Genomic DNA, 12,652 nt, shown 5'->3' with positions numbered 1-12,652 from the left:
GGGGATGGTGCTGGGGAAGCTGCTGCATTCGGTGGCCTTTTTCATGTCCCCGAGCTGTCCCTCTCTTCTGCTGGATACAAGGGGATGGCTCAGAGAACGACAGAAGATGGGAAATTCAATCCTGACTCTCTTTTGGGATACCTACCCACAAGTCCCTGCATTGGGGATCTTAAGTCACTTGTGGATATCCTCCTGCTTTCGCAGTTGGTGAAAAAGTCAGTAACGAGGAACTGGAAAAAGTCCCTTTTCTTGAGAAGTGATCCCCACATGGCCACCCTTGTTACCAGCTCAGACCTTGGGCAGGTGCCACCTGCTGGTTTCCATGCTCTGTGTGATGTGGTCACTGATGAGTGTCTCCATGCTCAAGGCTTCAGCCAGGCCCCACTGACTAGGACTCCTCAGCTGATTTGGGGGTAGGGAGGTTGCTATCCCCACCCTTACCTCCTTACCCTGGCTGTTTATCAGCCTTCACAAGGCCCTTGTAAGAATTCGAAAAAGGCACCCTTTTTCCTCTTCTAGGATGCACCCCTGCCCCTGCCACACTGTGAGGGGAATGTGGGAACTGAGCTTCAACCCCATCCACCCCCTCAGCCTGCTGCTTCTGTGCCTTGCACGCATCACCCAGCCAGATGCAACAGTCATGTTTCTTATCTGGAAATGTTTTCTTTGTGGAAGTGTCCCCTTAGCTGGACCTGATGCCATCTCTGGTCCATCATGTAACACATGATGGACTGATGAATCATAGTTTCCTAAAAGGTTCCCTGATGCCTTGCAAAGGAAGGATATTCAGGCAAAAGTGTTTTTTTCTGGCCAGTTGTTCCCTGAGCCTCAGAAGATGATGGGTTCCTGAGTCAGTGATGCTCTTGAACAGGTTGGTGGATTTGCTTTCCCTTTCTCAATTGAAGTGATGCTGGCCTGCATCCAAATTACAGCCTCCTAGACGCATTCAGCCCCAACCCGGCTTCTAGCATAGGATCTACTCTTGGTGGGTTTTCTACTCTCTCTCTTACCCCCAAAATAGTTACTGAGATGTCTTTCAGTCATCACTGCCTGTCTTGGAATAAGAGAAGGCCTCACCTGTTCTCCTGGGTTAAGTCAAAGCTGGGGGCTAGCAGTTACTGTTTTCTAAGAATTCCTCGCACACATTCCCCCTCAAAGCAAGACACCCCGTGGCCATATTTACTCTCAGTGAGTGGATGAGGGAGGCCCATCCCGTGCCCCACACCGCAGGCTCCATGGGAAGCTTAGCCACAAGCAAGGATGTTTCATGCTGTCCAGCTTTCTCCTAGCTGCTCATACCCTGTGGGGGTACAAAGAGAATCCATCAGATGCAAGTCATCAGCCTGATCATTACAGAACTATCATTTTTAGCGCTACACATTAGAAGCAGTTAATGACCACAGACATATGACCCCACCGAACCAGTCCGTGGATGCCAGTGGCAAAGACCAAGAAATGCCTCCAGTGTCCTAAGCTGTGTAAATGCAAGGTCATTACCATTACCATAATTCCAGAGGGGAGCTGCCCAAAGTCCATTCTTCTGTGTCATTTCCCATAGCTGGCCCATTTTGTTCTGAGCATTTCTTGCAGAGACTTTTAGTGTCCTACAGGAACTAAAGGGTCATTTTAGTTCCTACGTGATCACCCCACTGTCAGGAACTTATCCAGGCCCCCAAAATAGTGACAAGGATGGCTGTGTGCCCTCCCTAGTCAGTGCCATCCACAGCTCAGGTTCACAGGATCTGCCCCCACAAACCTTGTATTCAAACCAAGTCCTGAGCCCGTGCTAGGGGTCCTTCCTTCGTGGGACAGTGGGCTTTAAGACTACTGTGGGGCTCAAAGGAACTACAGGAAGAGAAGAGGCTGGTTGGCTATAGATTCTAGCAAATCCAAAATGGCCAGCAAAGACCTTGCTGGTGGGCAGCTGTTTGTATCTGGGGGCGGGGAAGACTCTTGTTAATTCAAAGCCCAGAAAGTGGAAGCTACGAATTTTGAATTAACAAAGTATGGCTTATCTGATATTTTTATTAATGAATAGCAGGGTATCTACATGCTCCAAAAGATACAGATTTTCAAATAAACTAATATCAGATGAAGCGAGTCTGGTGTGGGTGTGTGATGGTCTCCCGGTGTTACTTCCCCTCCCTCCCACCCCCAGCGTGGTGCCAGTTTCCAGCTGGGGGATGTTGTGCGAGTGTGTCTCTGTTGTGTACTAACCCTGCTCTTTTCCCTCTCTGCCAGTACACCTCTAAGTTACTGTCTTGCAAGGTGACTTCCGAGGTACTTTTCCACTTGTTTGTCTTGGTGTTCCTGCATGCCTGACCCAGGTGCATGCTCTTGTGGTTTGCCATTTCCTGATGTGTTCAAGGAGATGGGCACGGAAGCAGCTCGTCTCTGTGTTTCTTTCTTCCAGCCTTTTCGGAACTGGGGACTGCCTGGAAATGTTGGGGTACATGCGACAGGGCTCCCTGCTGCTGTGCTTTGCTGTGCTGTGTGGTGGGGCTGGAGAAGACCTTGCCCTGCTCATGGATCTGGAAGGTGTTTGCATTCAAGGGCACGGACTTTAGTTTCTTCAGGCACTGATAGCAAAGATAGCTCTGGTCTGGTTAGAAAACAGTGCAACTCAAGAGGCCTGAGCTGTTGATCCAGTTCTTTGTTTCCCATAACACAAATCCAGATAGCTCCACTCCGTAGCCTCAGGATCTTCAGGATAAGTTGTTCCAAAAGTGAACCATCCCACTGCCCACTCCCCTCCCCGCTCCCATCTTTAAACCTGGTTTTTGTTTGTTTGTTTTTGGAAGCTCCTTAATTTAAGCATTGAATTTCCAAGTCTCCTCCTTTCTTCTACAATTTCCTTTTACACAGATTTCACAATTATCTGTGCTATGAAAAGTCACAGTATTTTTCATTTTCCCCTAATTTTTAAATATTTTTCCTTTTTTTTGCTATGGGAAAACACAATGTTTTTGTATTTTTTCTTTAGAATTTTATTATTTTTAAAATAATTATTTCAAATATACAGAACTGCAAGGAGAATCATGCATTCATTCTCTCAGTTAACAATTTATTGAGGACCTGGTACATGCCAGGCACTCTTCGAGGTTCCAGAAATAGAGCAGTCGACAAAACAAAGTCCTCAGTGTCATGGAGTTGGCATTCAAATGTTCCAATAATAAGAGATAATAAAACAATAAAGCTCACCCATCCAGCTTTGACCATTCTTATCATTTTATAATATTTGCTTAATATTTTAAATTATTAATATTAATAACAGATGTTAATTAATATCAATAATATTAATTTTGCAAATACCGTTCAAGCCCCCTTGTTACTTCTCCCCAATCCCCATTTCTCTCTCTCCTGAGAGGTAACTTATCTTAGGTTTGCTGTTAATCATTTCTCTGCATGTTTTTATGTTTATATTTCATATGTTTGTCTACATGGATAACATCTTGGTTTTGCATGCCTTAAAACTTTCTAGAAACGATATCACATTGTAACATCCTTTGCTCCTTACTTTATTCTATCTACATTGTTTTTAGATGCCTCCAAGTTGTTACTGACAACTGTAGCTCATTCATTATAGCTGCTGTATGGTATCCCACTGAATGAATATATCACCGTTAATTCATCCTCCTATTGGAAATGTTGGTTGTTTCTTTCTTTGTTTCCTTATTTTTTGCAATTACAAACAATGTTTCAGTGAATGTTACGGGTTTCTCTTTGTGTAAGCTCTGGAAGAATTTCTCTCTGTATATCTAGGAGGGGAAGTACCGGTTAGAGAGGGCTTTTACATCCTCACATTCATTACGTATTGCAAATTATTCTTCAGAATGGTTGCGCTAACTTATAGCACAATGTATTTTTAAAATCTCCCTATCTTGCAAAATAATTAGTACCAGAGATGGGAGCTGATGATTATCAGTAATTTTCTCTCAAAAGATATGAGTATTCTTTCATAAGATATAAAAGGAGTAATGAAATATAACAGATATATCATCCCATGTGTCCTCCTCAGTGGCTAATTGCGGTTCTCATCTGGCAATGGCAGTGGAAGAATTAGGCCCTGGGCCCCATCCCCTTTGAGTTAACATAATTAAGAATAATGAAAATCTGGTCAAATATGTTCAAGGAAGATAAAACTGGGCCCAGTCTATCTTCAATTGAAGAGGACTTAGGAAGACAAAATATTAATGTAAATGGAGTGACTGACATTACTTAACCCTTCTGCCTCTTGTTACTCATACTCCAAATACAGTTGTCTGTTGATTTCTACACAAAGATGAGTGATTTGCTTGAATTTCCCAAGCTTGAGAGGGAGAAAATTATTATTAGCAGGTTGCTCAAAGAGAATTGATTTTTTTCCCTCTCACCAGACCTAAACCTGAATTTGTGAAAATGATAAAACCTTAAATCAGATTTTTCAATTATTATTTTTAATTTTTTTTTATGTTTTCCCCTCTCCATTCCTATAGAGAGTATTATTGCTCTTTCTGTTGCTTCTTCCAACAGACTCCTGATGGGCACTGAGTCACAATGTAGCACAGTGGCCTAGGGCGTGTGAACCTCAGTTCTTCCCCCAGCTGAGTAACATTGGTCAACTTAACCTCCCTGTGCTTCAGTTTCTTCCTATGGGAAATGCGAGTAATAATAGTATGTATCCCGTAGAACAGTCTTGAGGATCAAAACAGTAAAGGGTTCACAGTATGTGTGATGTGTTAATTATTCTATTACTAGAGCTCCAGAGGCAAGTGCTTTTTTTGCCCAAAAAAGAAAGGAATGAACTTTAGGAAATGAAGTTAATATGCAGGAACTAAAGTATCAGAGCTCTAGATTTGCTTGAGATTTATAGACACACACGTGCATGCGCGCGTGTGCGCGCGCACACACACACACACACACACACTACAATACTGTACTCTGAATTAATTATGGAGTAAATGCTCATTTAGATACCTTCTCCAAGAGCTTAGCCTTTGAATCTTCAAAAGGCCATTGTAGGATGTCTTCACCCCTGAGCCAGTCCTAGACGAGAAGCCTTGTATTACCCAGAGACAACACAATGTAGTTGTCTGAACACTTCATTGTTTACAAAGCCCCTTCAAATAATGATAGAAATAATTATTGGTTGAAAACTCACAGAGCACTGAGAACTATGCTGTATGGATATTGCCTCATTTATTCCCCGGGCCAGCTCTGTACTATAGCTTTTATGATTCCCATTTCACACCTAAGAGAACTGAGGCCCAGGGGTAAGTGGCTTTTCTAAGGTCACACAGTCACTAGGATTTAAATCTAGACTTGCCTGGACTTCAGAGCCAGTGCTGTCTCCGGAGAAAGCCTTCGACCCAAGGCAGGTGCTGTCTCCATCTTGCAGATGAAGAAAGTTGAGAGATGAGATGCCATGAACAACACCATGTCCCAGACGGAACCAGAAAGAAAGTCAGGACTTCTGGATCTAGTCCAGTACCCTATCTCAGTACCCTGTTACCACGCACTGACCTAGATGAATCCTCTACTTAACTATACCAGACTTAGTAGCATTCTTTGCCCCTACTGGTCTCTTATTCTTAGATATTGAATAAGTGACCGTGGTATGCTTACACACAAGACACTATGATATGGCTTATGTGCTTAACGATGAACATTCATTTAGGAGACATGGCTGAGTGCATCCTACATGTTAGGTCCAGCTGTCCCAGCTGGGGGGACTGGGGAAGGCTTCCCAGAGGAAAGCACATCGGAGGTCTGGGAAGTCCATCCATTTGTCAGAGGTCCAAAGAAGCAGGTTGAGATGGACCTCCAGACCATGAATCTACCCAGAACTTGCTTGTGCCTTGTTTCCCAATACTGCCTGCAACCTGCACCTCCTTGCTTCTCTGGAGTTGCCCGCATCTTCGTCCCTTGCCAAAATGATTGTTCTTAGAATAAGCAAAGCCTTCACTGCAGTTTGGATCATCAACCAGTGTTGGCTCTGCTAGATTTTTCTTTAATATCAGAACCTGCACGTCCTAAGCTAATGCCACCATAATTTAATTGATTGGCATGCGTGGGCTTGCTTGTGGTGCCGTGTCATGAAATTGAGCCACTTCTCATATGTTGACAACGTGAATGTCATCCATCTGGATCTCATCTCAATCAAACCAAAGCTGGAGCAGCCTGGCTGAAGTTTCCCTGTGGAGTCCACAGACTATTCTAGTGAACTGGAGGGAGGGAGGCCTTACCCCAACAGTGGTGAGCCTACCTCTCCTGGATTTTGTCACCTTGCATTTCATTTATTAGCACCTGTGCCCTGATGTTGCATCATCATGCTCAGATTGCTTTTTATTGGCCTGGGAAGCTATTTTTCTTTCCACTTAGTTTCTCTTGGAAGGTTAGTTATACCAAAGTGGACTTTTATAATATAAATATGATCATAGCTTATGTATGTCCACAAAGCTTGATGGGTTGAATTCACACTGGTCCAATTGTTTGGGATTATTTTCTGGTCTGCTTCTTTACAAAGAGACTAAGACAACTGATACCTGTGCTGTCCAATATGGTAGTCACAAGGTCCGTGAGGATATTAAAATTAATGAAAATTAAACATTTAGTTTCTCAGCCACATTAGCCTTATTCCAGGTGCTCCATAGCCATGTAGCTTAGTGGCTACCATATTGATAACACAGATACAGAACATTTCCATCAGACAGCACTGATTAGATAACATGTAGAGACCTACTGTGTTATCAAAACAATGCAGAGTCAAGTCTAGTTCAAAAACATATGCAAACTTGTGATGAGCACGGGGTGTTATATGTAAGTGATGAGTCACTAAATTCCGCTCCTGAAACCAGTATGACACTATATGTTAAGTCACTAGAATTTAAATAAAAATGGAAGAAAAAAACGTGGAGAACACGTCAGGGAAATTAAATTTCTGTGAAAACTATGGGTCAAAGAGCAAATGAAATTTGGCTATGAAATGAATGCATATTCAGAACCCTACTTTATTTACCACATCTCTTCTACCTCCCGGCCATTCCAGACACTATTACTTTCCCTTTCTTGGATGCTGTTGAGAGGGAAAGGACCAAAAAAAAAAAAAAAAAAACCAGAAAAGCTGGTTTGTTTATATAGTGAACATCCATGAACTTTGATTCATTTTTTTTTCCTTCTTCTCTTTAGGTCCTTGAGGCCACACGGGTTAATCGAAGAAAGAGCGCCCTGGCCTTGCGCTGGGAGGCAGGGATCTATGCCAACCAGGAGGAAGAAGACAATGAATAACAAACTTCCTTCCACCCAGGAAGCTTCTTTGGTGCTTGGGTTACCAAGAAACCAAGAAATCCACACATTGAAGCATTTTAATGGAATATTTATTAAAGTGCGAACAAACTCAGCAATCCTTATGTAGACCAGAAGCTGCAATGACCAACGATGAAAAATCAAGTGAAAAGCACCCACCCATCAAACTCTATAAACACCCAGGAGTCAAAAGAGAAAGGATTTTTTTTTTTTTTTTGAGACTCAAAGTATCACCTGGATGTGGACCAGTCCTTTAATCCAAAAGGACAAGCAGATCCACATGGTTGCTACACGCAGAACTGAGACTAGCCCCGCTGGGTGATGAGGACAAACATTGGTAACAGGGCCATTTAGTGCAGTAGAGCCCAGACTGGTGCAATCTACAAGGCGTAGGATGCTCCCTGCACCAGCTTCCCGCCTTCACTCACGGCATCCGAGGTGTTGGGATAACTTCGTTTACTCCAGCAGCCATAAAATCAAATGCAAGTTTCTCTTTATTGGCCCGGAAGAGGCAATTAGGATTCCATTTCTCTTACATTTAATTGTTTTTAATTGGGAGCAATCAATGATGGCAATACATAAAATCCACATTTTCAAGACAATGTTTCTTCATGTTGCAAACAATCTATTCTACAGGAAGGGGTTGAGAAAGAGGGAGAAAGCCAAACCAAATGGATTGTCTTAGCTTTAGGATCTCATCTGCTTACAGTATTTGCTGTTTATGAGAACACATTTTCACAATTATGTTTCTTCATATGAAAACTATATTTAGTGGGCAACAACTATTTTTATGATGGGATGGGGGGAGCATATCCATGTGTAAAATCTACACATTCAACAGCTTGGCTCAAGATGGTAGGGGTATTTTTAGAATGGCAATAATTGAAAAAGGGCAAACTCTGCCTTAGAGAGGCAGAGGACGGGAAATAAAAAGGTGTTTATAACTATATTTTATATTATAAAGTGGACCTTGCTTGGTAGGAAGAATGATAGGATTATTTTGGATCAGTCGGAAGGGAATCATTAAAGAAAAGGTCATGAAGATAGAGAAACAGGGAGGGAGAAAGTAGGAAAATAAGGAAGTAAGAGAGATTATTTTTGCTGAGCAACCAGTGTTTTTCAGGTTGATAAAGAGAAAAATATAGAACAGAAATTTAAGCGCAGGCTTGGAATCAGCTACAGATCCTAAAGTGTGTGTGTGTGTGTGTGTGTGTGTGTGTGCGCGCGCGCGCGCGCGCGCGTGCGCGTCTCTGTGTGTTTGGGTAAAGTGTGTGTACAAGGATTTTAAAATTCCAGAATGATCATGGGACAAGGGTGTACAGTTATTTCCTCCAAAGCTATTTGCCAGCGTCAGGAGTGAGTGAGAATTTCTTTTTTATGAAAAGGGATATAGAGGCACCGACCTGATACAGTATTTGTAATATTAAATTGACCTAACCTGGTATTTGCATGAGTCACAATTGAAAAGTTTTGAGCGGTTTTGTAATTTGACATTTAGAAAAGTACCATATTTATTCTCATGCTTTGTATTCGTAGCTTAGTATACTGTAGAGGATGCCAGGTTTACTCTCTGTCATTTAAAGCAATATGATAAGGGTATTCAATAATTGGGTGCCCCGAATTTCTGGATGAGAAACATTTTTAAATCTGGCCATGAGAAAAAAACTGACCAGCCTTTTATTTCCTGTTTTTTTTAAAACTATGTTTTTTTTTAAAGAGCAATAATTAAGCCAGACCTCACTAAAATTCCTTTTTGTTTTTATAGTGTTAAGTCATAAGCTCTAATATGTTACTCTGACAAGTAGCAATGCCACAACACTTTGTGTGTAGATGTTAGGCACATTATCTTTGCTTCTTTTAATAGACTAGTGTTGACTTTAGGGGGGAAAGTTTATTCACAGACAAGCAGTGGGCATAAAGTAAACATGCAACTGTCTGATAACTCACAAGGATCCTTTAAAACTGCCAAGGGAACCTGCCATTTGAAGCCAAACTCTAGAGGTGGGTAGTGGGCACCATCGTTATATGGTTTATTCTCCTGAATATTCTGAAGGGATACTCAACAAAATGTGCTGGCCACTGGGACACAAATAAGATCCCTGCTGCAAGGAATTCATTTTCAAGTAGGGGAGGCTGGCATGGAGACAGACATGCCCAGGAAAATGAGGTCTGTGTTAGGTGGGAAGTCCTGACGGGTAAAATGGGAAGACCCAGGAAGGCCACCTTGCCTGAGGATTTCCAGGCTTCCCATGGCAGGCACGGACCGAAAGCAGCTGGGACAAGACTTCGTGTGTCCCCGGGGCACAGTGGTAGCTAGCTAGGATGGCTGGTGAGTGGAGCGGTTTTATGAGGGGCACCAAAAATGGAACTGACTTTGCATCTGGTAGTGATATAGACATGAGAGAGACCAACACCGTATTTCCTAAGAGGAAACAGTCCTCAGGACCCACCGGCAGGTTTTTGTTCTGTTTTGAAGGAAGCCATGGACCCACCCACCTTACACCTACATTTGAAAACGGAGAATTTGCAGCTGATTGGGAAGCCTAGGAGGTCACACAATTCATGGACTCGCTTTAGAGGCAGACCAATTGGCCGTTGACTACAGTCGATTGAACCAGAAGCATGAACTGCATTGCGCAGAGTTCTAGAGCCCAGTCCCTTGGTCCGTGCTCCGTGTGTGGATAAGGCAACAAATGCAGAGTTTCTGTGACCCCACCCTAGTCTCAAAGCTGCTTAACTATGGCCCCTACATGGCCAACATTTGCTTGTTCCCCCTGCTGCCTTCTGATGACTGCTCTGCTCATTAAAATGTAAATTAACAGTTCCCTTGCAAGAGCCAGATTTTCTCTGCGCTCTTGAGTTTTTTATTCCTTACGAAAACATTGGGCTTTGTACATAGCACCGTGCTAGGCTCTGGGATCCCAAATGAACCCCTTTAACCTTCTGAAAATGCAATAGACCCCAGGAGGAGAGTCCTTCCCACCTAATCCATCGAGAGGAAGAGGCTTGTCGGAAAAATGGGCCTCTGATGCTCATCCCTGCCCCCAAATAGCACGCAAGCTTGTTAATCTCAACTATAACAAATGTTTAGATGCTGTAGATGTTAAAAGCTTTCCTGAAAGTGTTCCTTTCCACAGTGTTTTATAGATGCTCCCATTCCTCCGGAGCTGATTACTGACATGCCTTGGCTTTCTCATCCAGAAATTATGGAAACAGGGTCTGTCAGTGGTAGGAGGCTGGGCTGTGTTCTACTCAGATGACACAATGCGATTTCCTTGCCTCTTTACACTTCTGCATGCTGCCCACCCTAGACGATGACATATAAGCAGTATATAGATCAGTGTCCACATATATACACAACACACACACACACACACACAAAGCATCACAAGAAACACTAGAACAGTGTTGACTCTTGTCTCTGAAGACAGTTAAACATTTTTCCAACTAAATAATGGATGTAATTAAACTATGTATTGAAAAAAAAATAGCCTAAGTGTTTAGAGATGGTGAATATATCCAGTTTTAGTGACAGAACCAATTTCCTGAATTTTAAGCATTCAGTGAGTGAGCTGCCAATTTTGATTTTGTGTTGCCCTTTACCCAAAGGACTTTTTTTTTTTTTTTTTGGAGGAGGAGGGGGGAAAGCAGCAATACTGTGTTTGAGAATTATACTCTGTATCTGGCTCTCCTGTGTATGTTAACCACTTAAATGTTATTATCCTGCTTCAGTTTTATAGTGATTGTGAGGCATTCAATGCAAGTATACAATTATTTTCTCATTAAAACCCAGTGTGTGCTGTGTTTTTATAAACGATGGCTGCTTGTTTGGGGGTGGGGGGAGGTTGGAGGCCGGATCTGCCACGCGACGACGCGCCGGTGCCCTTGGTCTTGACTTCTGTGTGGCAGTACCTGTGTCTTGCACATTTGGAACCAAAAAAGCAATACTAGCTGGTGGGGCACCACTGTGACAGGCTGTCCCAGTGCCTCTTTTTGTGATGCTGTCTCCAGCTGCCTCAGCTAGAGCCTACAGACCTCTGATGAGACCCCAGAAATGATACGGGTGCCTCTGGATGAGGTAGGTAGACCCCCAAAGTCAAAGGGATGGCTGGGCAAACAGCAGGACAAACGGTAAAACCCAAGCTTCGCATGTGGCTCTTGGGCTCTAATTTTTATTATTATATTCCCAGCACCTGTATTTGGCTCCCCTCTGAAGAATGGAGACTTTCAGACTTGGGAGAGCATATGAAGATGGCAGGTTCATCAGGAAGCTTCCTCCCCAAGTTTCCTCCTGCCCCCATCCCCCCCCACAGCCAGCTGTTCCCCAAGTGGCCCCTCGCAAGTACTTGTGCCCCAGACCTTCCGTCTCCTGCCCCACCCCACCCCTCCCCTTGGGGTCTCTTCCTCCATCTCTCCCACTGTATGTGACTTCTTCCAATCTTCTGGGGACAACGGAGTTGTGATCAGCTCAGGATCCAGTGTCCTGGTCTTTGCATCCATCACTACTAATATCTGGGCATGCTGGGCAAAGCCAGGAGTGTCAAGGTACACAGGAGAGGCACTCAGAATGGGACGCAGAGTTTGGGATAGTCCAGGTAGAAGGTATCTTCAGGGATTCTCACTGAGGAGGCTTTTACCAAAACCGATGTGAGGCATTAAAATCACTAATGGGTGGACAGCAGGTAGGCAGGGTTTTTGCTCTGTGACCGAGACCTCTCGTCCCTACCGCCAGGTTCATCTCCCCTGTACTTATCGGCGTCAAAGAGACAATCACTGGGGGACACATGAGGCCATGAAGTTACTTCAAAGCATTGCTCGTTTTCATTATGGGATGCCTGTGCCACAAAAGAGTGTGGTGATTATGTCCCTCCCTACACAGAACCCACACAAAGTTCAAAATTGGGCTGCTGGGAACACAGAGAACAAATGGGGAATTCAAAGGGAGACTGTAAAAGGTTTTAAAGGTACAAGAAGACACAAAGGCAAAGAACAGGGCCTCCGAAAATTCCTGGAGATGGCACACTAGCAATTCCAAAATGTTGCCCAAGCATTCAGATGTTTTCTTTCAGAGAAAGAAGAATGTTTGCATAATAAAGATTTTTAAAAAAAATTCTGCCATGATATAGTGTTCTCGGTGTCCGTGAACCCTGATGGGAGAATTATCTGGCTGTTTTGTTCTCAGTTCACAGGTGGTAGGCTCTGAATACCTGGGATGGATGTGCAGGTACCCCAGAAGAATAAAATCGCAAATCTTTCTCTCCCTTGTTTGGTTGTTTTCCGCCCACCCATTTAGACCACATTCTGTCTCTGCAGTGGTCTTCAGCTCCTGGATCGACGGGCCTCTGGGGAGCGAGGCTTCTACTTGAGC

At 43.5% G+C, this 12,652-nt stretch overlaps 1 protein-coding gene across 5 annotated transcripts in view; it reads left to right on the top strand.

The window, feature by feature from the left end:
• PALM2AKAP2 (PALM2 and AKAP2 fusion) overlaps nucleotides 1-11,098 on the top strand; it is a 106,088-nt gene extending 94,990 nt beyond the window's left edge. For 2 of the 5 annotated variants that reach the window (XM_073876578.1, XM_073876577.1), the window contains exons 4-5: nucleotides 2,242-2,280; nucleotides 2,414-2,659. In XM_073876578.1, coding sequence (XP_073732679.1) covers nucleotides 2,242-2,280; nucleotides 2,414-2,644 — 270 coding nt within the window. In that variant the 3' untranslated portion in view covers nucleotides 2,645-2,659. Of the gene's footprint in view, nucleotides 1-2,241; nucleotides 2,281-2,413; nucleotides 2,660-7,167 lie in introns of those variants that run through there. The other 3 variants (XM_073876579.1, XM_025888417.2, XM_025888416.2) reach the window with 3 other exon arrangements.
• The last annotated feature ends 1,554 nt before the right edge of the window (nucleotides 11,099-12,652 follow it).

Source organism: Callorhinus ursinus, unplaced genomic scaffold (genome assembly GCF_003265705.2).
Source record: "Callorhinus ursinus isolate GAN/ISIS: 27379988/994484 unplaced genomic scaffold, GSC_fseal_2.0 scaffold24, whole genome shotgun sequence".
Taxonomy (NCBI): Eukaryota; Metazoa; Chordata; class Mammalia; order Carnivora; family Otariidae; genus Callorhinus; species Callorhinus ursinus.
Note: the sequence above shows the minus strand (reverse complement) of the source record. Positions and strands in the feature narration are given on the sequence as shown.